Raw genomic sequence first — 12,972 nt, 5'->3', positions numbered from 1 at the left:
GGTAACAGCTTCTTTTCCAAGCATCATATTAAAAAAAAGAGAGGGGGCCGGGTGGTAGAGCAGTGGGTTTAAGTGCACATGGTGCAAAGTGCACGAACTGGCATAGGGATCCCAGTTCGCGCCCCTGGCTCCCCACCTGCAGGGGGGTACTTTCACAGGCGGTGAAACAGATCTGCAGGTGTCTTATCTTTCTCTCCCCTTATCTGTCTTCCCCTCCTCTCTCCATTTCTCTCTGTCCTATCCAACAATAATGGCAGCAATAATAATAATAACAATGATAAACAACAAGGAAAAAAGCAACAAAAGTAGAAAAAATAACCTTCAGGAGCAGTGGATTTGTAGTGCAGGCATTGAGGCCCAGCAATAACCCTGGAGGGAAAAAAAAGAGAGAGTGAGCCAGGGAGATAGTTCAGCCAGTTCTAGCACAGAACATCTATGCCTAAATCACCAGAGATCACACGTTTAATCCCCAGCACCATCTTGTGCCAGAACTAAGTGGCAGTCCTGTTCTCTCTTCCTCTGTCATAATATATTTTGTTTCAAAAACCTCTTATAGTTTAAACAAGTAGAGATGCTTCCTCACATAGTTGCCTTTTGGGTGTTGTATCCAGTGGCATGTTTTGTTACCCACAGATAAGGAACAGAAGCCCTATGATGTTTTTGGTTTTGTTTTGTTTTGTTTACTGAAGAGACTTTATTTGTTAATTAATGAGAAAGAAAGAAGAGAACCCTAAGCATCATGTGATGCCAGGGATCGAACTTATAGCCTTGTGCTTGAGGGTCCAACATTTTATCCAGTGTGTCCCCTCTCAGACCCCAGAACCTCTGACATTTTCCTAGACTGAAATATTAGCTCTGCCAATTTCAAGCTTTATGGCCTTTATGTTTTTTTTTTGGATCTGTATTTATTGGAAAGAGACAGCCAGAAATCAAGAGGGTAAGGGGAGATAGGGAGGGAGAGAGAGAAACACCTATACCACTGCTTCACCACTCAAAAAACTTTCCCCCTGCAGGTGGGGGGCTGGGAACTCAAATTCAGGTCCTTGCACATTGTAACGTGTGCCCAACCAGCTGCTCCATCACCTGTCCTCTGTGACTTTTCTTTTATCTTTAACTCTTGTAGAAAATGATGATACTTATACTTCCTTATAGAATTATGGTGACGGTTAAATGAGGGGATTAGTGTAAAACTGTTATTACCACAACACCCTGCTTTAATTATTTACACTTTCATTACAATTTGCCACTCTTTCATAACACCCTTTTTTCATGGTCAAGAGATGAACTTGTATCTTACTTATTAGAGGAAATAGAGGTCATTTTTTTGGGGGGAGTTGTGTGTGCTGGACCCTTCACTACTCTAGGGGATGACTTTTTTAATGTTTATTTATTTATTGAGTAGAAACAGAGAAATTGAGAGGGGTGGGAGAGATAAGAGACAGACACACGCAGCCCCGCTTCATCACTCACAAAGCTTTCCCTCTGCAATGGGGGCCGGGGGCTTAAACCTGGGGCCTTTTGCATTGTAACACATGCACTTAACTAGGTGTGCCACCACCCAGCTCCAGGGACGACTTTTTAATTAACCTCCCTTCCTCCTTTTTTTATTTTTAAATTTTTATTTATTTACTTATTCCCTTTTGTTGCCCTTGTTTTATTGTTGTAGTTATTATTGTTGTCGTTGTTGGATAGGACAAAGATAAATGGAGAGAGGAAGGGAAGGCAGGGGGAGAGAAAGACAGACACCTGCAGATCTGCTTCACCGCTTGTGAAGCGAGTCCCCTGTAGGTGGGGAGCTGGGGGCTGGAGCCGGGATCCCTAACACCAGTCCTTGTGCTTTGCACCACCTGCGCTTAACCCGCTGCGCTACCGCCTGGCCCCCTCTTCCTCCTTTTTATATATATTGCCACCAGGATTATCGCTGGGCTTGTTGCCTGCACTACAAATCCACTACTCCAGCAGCCATTTCCCTCTCACTATATATATACCCCATTAAGACAGATAAAAATTGAGAGGAGAGGGAGTCGGGCTGTAGCGCAGCGGGTTAAGCGCAGGTGGCGCAAAGCACAAGGACCGGCATAAGGATCCCGGTTCGAACCCTGGCTCCCCACCTGCAGGAGAGTCGCTTCACAGGTGGTGAAGCAGGTCTGCAGGTGTCTATCTTTCTCTCCTCCTCTCTGTCTTCCCCTCCTCTCTCCATTTCTCTCTGTCCTATCCAACAACGACAACAACAATAATAACTACAACAATAAAACAACAAGGGCAACAAAAGGGAATACATAAATAAATAAATAAAAATTGAGAGGAGAGAAACACCTGCAGACCTGTTTCATGGCTTGTGAAGCATCCTCCCTGCAGGCAGGGGAGCAGGGACTTGAACCTGGGTCCTTGAGCATGGTAATGTATATTAATGTATATGCTTAAATGGACGTGCCACCGCCTGGCTTCCTTTTCAGATAGACAGGGAGGGAGGGAGGGAGAGAGAGAAAGACAGACATAGACAACTACCACACCAGAACTTCCCATCGTGCCTTGGCACCCTCTTATGGTGTCAGGGATTAAACTAGGCCACAAGCATGACAAAAAATGTGTTCTAATAAGAGATTCCTCCCCCACCTCCAGCCTCAGTGTAGATGTCATTTTTACTTGAATACTCATACTTTGCTTTTCTGTGCACAAGTTTATTACTCTCCATTTTCATCCTGTACTAGGCATGTTCCACTCTTAAATTTTTAGTCTTTTTTTTCCACTTGCACGTTCTTTTAAATATTGCAGTCTCTATAAAGTTTCTTGAAAATTGAAAGTATACTTTGTGTTTATTCCTTAAAAGAAAGCAGTAGTTTTCTTACAACCTCTAACTGTTGGAAGGGAATTTAACCCTGCTGAACTGTTCATCTGAATCTAGTTACTTACCAAGCTGCAAAGAGTTTTTTTTCTTTTTGATGGTGGAGGTGCTGGGAAATGATCCCAGGGTCTTATGCATGTATGCCTGATACCACCAAGAGACCTCTCTGAGCCAACTTTTTCATTCTGTGTTTTAGAGAGAGAGGGAGAAAGCGAGAGAGACTATAGCACTACTTTGTCATCCATGGAATTTCCCCTGGTGCTATCCATTGTTCTTTCATGTGGTACTGGAACTTGAACTCAAGGCCTAACCATGGTAAGGACCATGGTCTACCAGGTGAGCTATCTCCTGGTCCTATGTTATCCTCAGTGATAGCATAGTTGGGAGTGATAGCAAGCTCTATCAAAGGTAAGTTATTGGGGACAATTTTTTTCATCCCCCCCCCCTTTTTTTTTTTAGCATTTTGTTTTAATGAGAGCTATAAAGAGACAGAGAGACCAGAGCACTGCTCCGCTCTGGCTTATGGTGCCAGGCATTGAACCTGGGACTGTAGAGCCTCAGGCATGAAAGCCTTTTTTTGCATAACCATTATGCTGCTGATCTTCCCTCCCCCTTTGGCTTATCTGTAGTATATCAGCCGAAGGAAATACTGTTTTGTGGTGTATAGTGAAGTATATAGGCTTTGGGTCAACTTTCTGACTCACAGGTGATGTTATGGAGGGTATGCATTCCTTATTCTATTTTAATTTTGTCAAAAATTTTTATTGGTGCATTATCTTTAGAGACAGTAAAGCTGTAATAGCACTCAGAATAATGAAAAAAGATGTTTCAGTATATATGTTATTAGGATCTCCTTGTATTTTATTTTATTATTAGTATGATTTGCTTTGGGATGTAAGCAGAGTCACTCTTTTAAAAAATATTTATTTTCCCTTTTGTTGCCCATGGTTTTTTTTTGTAGTTATTATTACTGGTTTTTTTTTTTGATGTTGTCGTTGTTGGATAGGACAGAGAGAAATGGAGAGAGGAGGGGAAGACAGAGAGGGGGAGAGAAAGACAGACACCTGCAGACCTGCTTTACCGCCTGTGAAGCAACTCCCCTGCAGGTGGGGAGCCAGGGGCTTGAACTGGGATCCTTACACCAGTCCTTGTGCTTTGTGCCATGTGCGCTTAACCCGATGCACTATCATCTGACCCCTAGGACCTTGTTTTTGAGTCTCAAACTCCTTTGGAGTTTATACTGGCAATATGGCAAAAAGACATTGGGCTGGAATGTCGAGGGCCTGGTTTCTAGTCCTGACTCTACCACTAGGTGGCAGTGACTTTGGGCAGGTCCTACGTATATCCTTCCTGACTTCACCAATATGTAGATGTAGTTGGAATAGGTTTTTGAAGCCCTTCTCAGCTCTGCTATTTTGTGGCTCTATTTTATGACTCTTATTCTTTTCTTTTCAATACCCAGGTATTATCCATGCAGCAGAGGAGAAGGATTGGAAAACTGCATATTCTTATTTTTATGAGGCATTTGAGGGTTATGACTCCATCGATAGCCCGAAGGCCATTACATCTCTGAAGTACATGTTGCTGTGCAAAATCATGCTCAACACGTAGGTGCTCGGTCATTTGGAATATGAGAACTTGAAGCCTTCAGCTAAGTTTCTGCCATGGCAGGGATGATTTGGACAGGATGTTTAACAAGTTAAAGAAGGAGCAGCAGCTGCTTATGGGACTGGTTGAGGTAGAGTGGGAGGATTAAAAGCCTTCCAGAACAACTTGCTTGCTAATCTTTCAGAATTAGAGAGACAGATCTTAGAAATCTTCCTCCCAACCCTTCTTGGAGTGCTCTTTTCTCTGTAACTGTTCTGTCCAGATAGTTGCTGACCACAGAAAACCAGCAAATAGCTTTATACTGGCCCCTGTCACCTCAGGCAGAGTGGGAGTTTACATAAGCAGGTGGTTGGGGGATTGGTAATCTTAGAGTGGGATTCTAAGAAAAAGAAATTTGCTTTAGAATCACAACATCTGGGAGTCGGGCGGTAGTGCAGCGGGTTAAGCGCAGGTGGCGCCAAGCGCAAGGACCGGATTAAGGATCTGGGTTGGAGCCCCCGGCTCCCCACCTGTAGGGGGAGTTCCTTCACAGGAGGTGAAGCAGGTCTACAGGTGTCTGTCTTTCTTTCCTCCTGTCTGTCTTCCCCTCCTCTCTCCATTTCTTTCTGTCTTATCCAACAACAATGACATCAATAATAACTACAGCAATAAAACAAGGACAACAAAAGGGAATAAATAAATAAATAAATATTTTTAAAAAATTTAAAAAAGGGAGTTGGGTGATAGCACAGCGAGTTAAGCGCACATGGCACCAAGCGCAAGGACCGGCATAAGGATCCCGGTTTGAGCCCTGGCTCCCCACCTGCAGGGGAGTCGCTTTACAGGCGGTGAAGTGGGTCTGCAGGTGTCTATCTTTCTCTCCGCCTCTGTCTTCCCCTCCTCTCTCCATTTCTCTCTGTCCTATCCAACGACAGCAACATCAATAATAACTACAACAATAAAATAACAAGGGCATCAAAAGGGAATAAATGAATATTTAAAAATAAATAAATAATAAAATAAATCTAAAACAAACAAAAAAGAATCACAACATCTTGTAGTATTTGACCAGATGGTTTTTTTTTTTTTTTTCCTAGCCCAGAAGACGTCCAGGCATTAGTGAGTGGGAAGCTTGCACTTCGGTATGCAGGGAGGCAGGTAAGGAATTCTTTTTTTTTTTTTTAGCCAGAGCACTGTTCAGCTCTGGTTTATGGTGGTGCCAGGAATGGAACCTGTGACTTTGGCTTGAGAATCATTTTGCATAACCATTATGCTAGCTACCCCCACCTCACAAGGAATTCTTCACAGCATTACTGACTTCTACTCAGTCTGCGGGCAGCAGGTTGCCTGTCATATTTGGTGGTAGCATTGCCTTTCACCTCTCCATTCTACTCCTCATTTTCCTTTACTTTCCCTTAAGTCCTTACAGTGTATTTCAAATTATTTTATTTGTGATTGACAGTAGTCCACCAAAGTTCTGTATCACCATCCTCCCACCTCCCAGAGATAACCACTGTAGTTCTCACAAGTCTTAGAAAAAGTTTGCTTGTCTGCCCCCCTTCAGATCATTGGATTTCATATTTGAGTGAAACCATCTGTAGTTGTCTTTCACCTCTTTATTTTTGTTAAACATAACCACTTCCATTTTCATCCATTTTGTCTCAAGGGGACATAATATCATCTTTTTTTAATGGAGAGTGATATTCCATGAAATAGAGTTTAGTGATATTTTAGTAAATGATGGCCCACATATACAACGGTATTCTCAAAGCCTATACCATATAGCCTCGGTGTGTAGTAGGTTGTGCCACCAAGGCTTGTGTAATTACACCAATACATGCACAGTGGCAAGATTATTTAATGATAGGTTCTCATGCATAGGTTCTCATTCACTATTTTCTGTGCACTTGTGTGGCAAAAATACTGTCCTGGCAAATCAGGTGTTTGGTCAGGTGATTTGAAGGACTTACAGAATGAACTGTAGCATTTTCTGTGAGTTTTAGCATACTGGAAACCAACAGGTATCTGAAATATTGACTGGAAAATTTATGAGATAGGCTTGCAAAATTAACATGAACAGACTATGAAATTTTAAGTTCTCCAATTCTATAGAGCCCAGTAAAATCTGGTACACATGTACTTGAGAAAGATTGTATATCTTGATGCAGAAACTAGGTATTCTATCCGCAAACAAAACAAAACAAAAACAAAAACCTTCTCAGCTCTGGCTTATAGGAAATTGGTCTGACTCCTGTTTGAAAGCTCCAATTTCTCCTCCCCCAAACAAACAAAAATCCAGCCAGTCCTTCATATCCCACAAGTTCTGTATTTAAACAAGCACAGATACCTGTTGGTTAAATCTGTGGGTACAGACCTAAGGATACAGAAAACTAGCTAGAAGGAACTTGAATATGCATAGATTTTGACATACCCAGGGAGTCTTAAAATTAGTCTCCTCCAATACCAACAGGACAACTGTAGTTAAGTTTTGGGGGAGTCAGAAGATAATTCTGTGTGTGGGAGAGTTGGTACCTCTATTACATCCCCTCCCTATATTGTTGGCACCTCTAATGACCTTTCCCTAAGGGTCAACAATTGTACTTTTATTTGTGACTAATAGTGGGTTACAAGATTGTTAAGATTACAGAATGTAGTTCCACACCACACCCCACCCCATCCCACCCCACCCCACACCACACCACACCACCAAAAGTTCTGTATCCCCCACCCTCCCACCTCCCAAAGATAACCACCATAGTTCTCACAAAGTCTTAGAAACAAGTTTGTCTACTTGACTCCCCCCTTCAAGTTCACGTGTATCTTTTCTTTAAATTCCACATAAGAGTGGCACCATCTTTATTTTAAAGCACAATTGTCTCCAGTTCCATCAGTTTTGTCTCAAAGGACACATTGTCTGTTTTGATTGAAGAGTAATATAGGGAGTCGGCAGTAGCGCAGCAAGTTAAGTGCACGTGGCGCAAAGCGCAAGGACCGATGTAAGTTCAACTGTACTTTTGAAATTAAAAAAAAATTGTTTATGTATGAATTGGTGTATTTATTTAATTGTCACCAGGGTTATCGCTGGGACACTGCCTGTATGATGAATCCATTGCTCCTAGCGATCATCTGTCTACTTACCTATCACTCCCCCCCGCCCCATAGATACAGAGAGAAATTAAGAAGGAAGGGGGTGGTGTGCCAGTTGGTGCACATATTACAATGTGTGTGCGAGAGAGAAGAACGCGAGAGCGCTATGGCACTTCTTCATTGCTCCTGAAGCTTCCCCCAGCAGGTGGGGGCCAAGGGCTTGAATTAGGGTCTTCGGCATAGTAATGCCAACTTGTATTTTTAAATCACACCAGATTTCAAAGGGAAACTTGTTGGCATACAGTGGTTTTCTAGCGCTTCTCCTTAGGCCTCAGAAGAAGACAGTGTTGGGGCAGGTTCTTCCTGTCGTGTGGACATAGCATATACCATATGAAAATTCTTTGGTGGGATGTGAGTATACAGAATAGATCACTTTCCCTGTTTCTCTTTATTCTTAGACAGAAGCATTAAAATGTGTGGCTCAGGCTAGCAAGAACAGATCACTGGCAGATTTTGAAAAGGTAAGCATGGTATTGGGTTGGTAGGAAATGGGTGGAGGGGAGAAGCATTTAGGTACTTTAAAGAAGCTTTTATTATTATTTTTTAACTATTATATATATATATTTGCAAAAAAAAAAATGGTACAGTATAATCCCACATACCATTCACCCTGTCTTCCCCATGGTTAGATCTTACAGGAAGTACAGTGAATGCTGTTTTGCCTTGTGTGCAACTCAGGTTGAGCCTGGCCCTTATCACATTGAAGCTTTGGTGCTGAGGTGTGTCTCTGTCTCTCTCCCTCTATCTCAAAACAAAACACCAGGAAACAACTAAGCACTTTTGTACAATAAAATGTATTGAGTTGTAATGTCTTTTATATATAGTACCTTTCAATTTCAAAAAGTTCTCTGTCATCCTTTTTCTTTAATTTTTCACAAGAAACCTATTTGCATTTTAAGGTTAGTAGGTCACTGAATGCCTTATGTCATACAACAAAGTGTGCGCCAGGGTTTGACTCTGTGCCTAGTACTTGTTTCACATAGCAAGTTTTAGGTATTTCTCTTTAGCTCCAGAAATGTCAAATTTGCTTCTCTTCTGTGGCTGAAAGAGAAATCTTGATGTGTCATCTGAATTGAAATATACAAGATGACATTAACATTCTAGATTTGCTTTGATTTCTGTGTCTTTTAGTCACTGAACTTTTGCAAAGAGAGGAAAGAATTTAAGCAGTAGGGCAAGGCTAGTAGGGCAAGATATATTTTCTGAACTTCTTTGCTCTTAATAAAAACTTAGTGTGGGTGGAAACTAGGCCATTTTATGCTCTGAGTGTCCCCAAGATTTATAACCTCCCAATGTTTCTTGCCAGTTTTAGCAGCTCTTTGTTGGCTTGGTTTGCTTGCTTCCCTAATGCCTTATATCCTTGCTGACATGAAACTGGGATATTGAAACTGTTGCTTAAAGACAATTAAATCACATACATGAATAGGTTGATAATTTTTTTTTTTAATATTTTATTTTATTTTTGAGAGAGATACAGACAGAGAGAGACACACAGAGAAATACCAGAGCACTGCTCAGCTCTGGTTTATGGTGGTATGGGGGATTGAACCTGGGACTTTGGAGCCTCAGGCATGAGAGTCTGTTTGCATAACCATTATGCTATTTCCCCCACCCAGGTTGATAATTTTATCCCAAATTTTGTTGATATTTGTAGGGACACCCCCCCATCACTTTATTGGGAACATAGTGATAGACAAGATAATAGTTGTCAGCATGAGTATGATTTTCCCCCCCTTTAAAAAAGTTTTATTTATTGATTTAATAGTGATCAGCAAGACCATAGGATAAGTGACCTACAATTCCCACCACCTGAGTTCTGGATCCCATCCCCTCCATTGGAAGCTTTCCCATTCTTTATCCCTCCGGGAGCACGAACCCAGGATCATTATGTGGTGTAGAAAGTGGAATGTCTGGCTTCTATAATTGCTTCCCTGCTGACCATGGGTATTAGCAGGTCGAACCATACTCCTAGCCTGTTTCAGCCTTTCCCTAGTGGGGGGTAGGGCTCTGGAGAGGTGGGATTTCAGGGTACATTGGTGAGATCATCTGTCCACTGAAGTCAGGTTGGCATCATAGTAGCATCTGCAACTTGGTGGCTGAAAAGGCATTATGATATAAGGCAGAACAAACTGTTTAATAATCAGGTATCTAGGGAGTTGGGTGGTAGTGCAGCGGGTTAAGCACAGGTGGCACAAAGCGCAAGGACCGGCGTAAGGATCCCAGTTCAAGCCCCCAGCTCTCCACCTGCAGGAGAGTTGCTCCACAGGCGGTGAAACAGGGCTGCAGATGTCTGTCTTTCTCTCCCCCCGTCTTCCCTTCTCTCTTCATTTCTCTCTGTCCTATCCAACAATGACGACATCAATAATAACTACAACAATAAAACAACAAGGGCAACAAAAGGGAATAAATATTTAAAAAAAATTTAAATCAGGAAGCTAAAAGTAAGATGGTAGCAGATAAGATTTGGGGTCTCCATTTTGGAAAAAGCTAGTAGGTCTATTTTAGGTATATTCCAAGGGGCCTATGACTTTACTAATTTTTTCTGAGCCTGAGATCTAACGTGTAGTTGGGCTAGGGAGATGGTGTCAGAGTTGAGAATAGGACTAGAAAGCTGGGGGCAGAGAGTAGCTCTCAAATATGGGCAAAGTATATAAATATTGTTAACTACAAACCCCATAGATTTTATCTGGGGCCCATAGTCAGCACAAGATCCTCTGCATCCCTGTAGGTCTGAGCTCGCATTCTGTGGTCATAGCTAGGAACATTCTAGGCTGCACTCTTTGCAGGACTTGTCTTCCTCGAGTAGCAGAGTATATTGATCCAGCCTCCCTTCAGAGAGTGGGGTATTCCCTACCAATGTTGAACCACACTGAGGGCAAGGTCCTGTAGAGGGCCACAAGAGGATTTACTATATTGTTACTGATGGAGATGACCAGTGACAGTGGAGAGAGGGATTTGTTAGAGGTCTGGGCCCAACATGCCTATATGGGAATCCCAGGATTCCCTGACTTAGGGCCCTGGATGGTAAAGAGCCATCATTAAAGTGTGCTGGTCTCTTGCCTTTATCCAGCTTTTGTAGTCCTTACCTTGTCTCACAAGGTTAGCCTTGCAGTGATTGAGGGAAGTGAAATAGGAAGTAGGTGAAGAGGCTATCTAGGTCTAAGTAGAAACTTTGATTAAGTACTTTATGTGGTACCTAATAAAGTGTCTTTTAGGTCTTTCTGCTTGCTTGTTGCACTTACTGAGTCACTGCAGACTGTTGTGCACTTCTACATTAAGGTCTATATTTTTCCTTAACTCACGGATACATGTGCACATGTGTTCTGTCTCATGGGCCCTGATGAGTATAATTTCTTTTCTTTTTCTTTTTTTTTAATTAAATTTTTTTTCTTTATTTATTTATTGGATAGAGACAGCCAGAAATTAAGAGGGGAGGGGGTGATAGAGAGGGAGAGAGACACCTGCAGCCCTGCTTCACCACTTGGGAAGCTTTCCCCCTATAGGTGGGGACTGGGGGCTCGAACCCGGATCCTTGTGCATTGTAACATGCACTCATCTAGGTGCACCACCACCCGGCCCCCAGTATAATTTCTTAACTGCCTGTGATAAGTGTCTCTGCACCACTTAAATCTTTTGCCGCCATTGTCCTCTGGGTCCCCAGCATGCTCTCAACACCTTTGTATTTCTCCCCTGTTGGAACACTTCTATCAGGGACTCTTAGGGAAAAGGGTTTATGATCAGATATTTGGGGGAACATAATTGCGAAACAATTCAAAGGGTGCTTTGTTATCTGGTAATTACAGAGCTGTACTATGCTGCTGTGTTTTGTGGAACTCCAAGAAGTAGCTGTGAACTTCCCCCATTTTCCATTATTTAATCTTTGAATTCTTTCCACCCCCAAGGAGACTTCTATGGAATACATGTTGATGATACTTGTATAGTTAATTTGACTTACAAGTTGGGTTTGTCTGGACTTAATTGGTTTAAACTGTCATTGTAAGTCTTTCAGGTGGGAAGATGGTGTATTATTTAGTTCTTGATATTCTTTACTTATGCCTCCTGTTGTGGCTTTTTCATCTCCCCAAACTCCCCTGAACTTCAGTCAACCATGTAGTTACAGTGACAAGCGGACTACTTACGAAGCTTAGGAGTAGCCTGACTTCCAAGTGCTTCTTTGTGCTAATCTCTGCAACTGGCTCTTTTGGTAGGCCCTAACAGATTACCGGGCAGAGCTCCGGGATGACCCAATCATCAATACACACTTGGCCAAGCTGTATGATAACTTATTGGAACAGAATCTGATCCGAGTCATTGAACCCTTTTCTCGAGTACAGGTAAGAAATTAGTCCTTCTCAGTGAAGAGGCTGTTTTGGGCCAGGTATTGTGCTTTATGATAGGGGTCGGGGAGGATTGAACCCGAGACTTCTGGAGCCTCAGGCATGAGAGTCTCTCTGCATAACCTTGTGCTGTCTACCCCCCCACCCCCCCCAATCCCTGGGCTAGCCATTCTTACTATAGCCATAGCCCTTCTCTTAACCTAATAGGAACTAGTTTCCCATCTGGCCTGGTGGCCAAGAGGCTACCAAAAGTTTACATTTTTCTTGACAAGGAGTAGTAGTTGAGTAGGGGATGTGGTGGGACAGTGTCTGGCAAGATCTTCCTGCTTATTGTAGTGAGCCCACTCTTCTCCTTACCTTTGTAGTTACTCCATATGTAGTAAATATTTTCTTTTTCCTTTTTTGTAGATGTTTCTTTACTGGGTGTATGGAACAAGAGTGCTTATTTATTTGTCTGTAGTGATGAGATGTAGCAGATGAATAGAAAACACAAGAGAGCCAAAGGGCATCTAGCTCTAAATAGATGTTTACCAAGATTGCAAGAGATAAGGTAGTTTCTCCTCCCCCAATGTATAGTGGAGGCGGAAGTAAAACTTTCAGTCTTGGTGTTTCTCTACTTTTCCTTTTAGATCGAACACATATCTAGTCTCATCAAACTTTCCAAGGTAAGTAATCCTGAGCTTCTCTTGGGGGTAGGGAAGGGCATGTAGAGGGCCTGATATTTACGCCACTAGGCATTGGTGGAAAGCTCTCAGGTTTCCCAGTGAGAATGAGCAGCAAGGCTCAAATCTGGAGTTGCATTATTGCTGTTTTAGTTTTAGTCTGTTCTCCCTAAGACCCTTTTAAAATAAGGTTTTCATGTCTATGTGACTAGTAGATACTGGTCCCTTTAATTGTGTCTTTGCTTTTAGACTGACGTGGAAAGGAAATTATCACAAATGATTCTTGACAAGAAATTTCATGGTAAGTAACATCTGTATAGGCAGGTGGGCTTCTGGTCATGACGGAATGGTTGAAAAGGCATTGTGCTCTTAATTGTCTTAAAAGACACTCTAT

General features: G+C 42.3%; 1 protein-coding gene across 3 annotated transcripts in view; it reads left to right on the top strand.

Annotated features, from left to right (window-relative positions):
* The window catches only part of PSMD11 (proteasome 26S subunit, non-ATPase 11), a 43,655-nt gene that overhangs the window by 28,705 nt on the left and 1,978 nt on the right, over positions 1-12,972 (top strand). For all 3 annotated transcript variants that reach the window (XM_060203971.1, XM_007538070.2, XM_060203970.1), the window contains 6 exons: positions 4,308-4,452; positions 5,530-5,590; positions 7,978-8,040; positions 11,788-11,913; positions 12,546-12,581; positions 12,828-12,879. In XM_060203971.1, coding sequence (XP_060059954.1) covers positions 4,308-4,452; positions 5,530-5,590; positions 7,978-8,040; positions 11,788-11,913; positions 12,546-12,581; positions 12,828-12,879 — 483 coding nt within the window. The remainder of the gene's footprint in view (positions 1-4,307; positions 4,453-5,529; positions 5,591-7,977; positions 8,041-11,787; positions 11,914-12,545; positions 12,582-12,827; positions 12,880-12,972) is intronic.

The sequence above is a fragment of the Erinaceus europaeus genome, chromosome 12 (assembly GCF_950295315.1).
Source record: "Erinaceus europaeus chromosome 12, mEriEur2.1, whole genome shotgun sequence".
Taxonomy (NCBI): Eukaryota; Metazoa; Chordata; class Mammalia; order Eulipotyphla; family Erinaceidae; genus Erinaceus; species Erinaceus europaeus.
The sequence above is the reverse complement of the archived record's forward strand: the minus strand, read 5'-3'. Positions and strand labels throughout refer to the sequence as shown.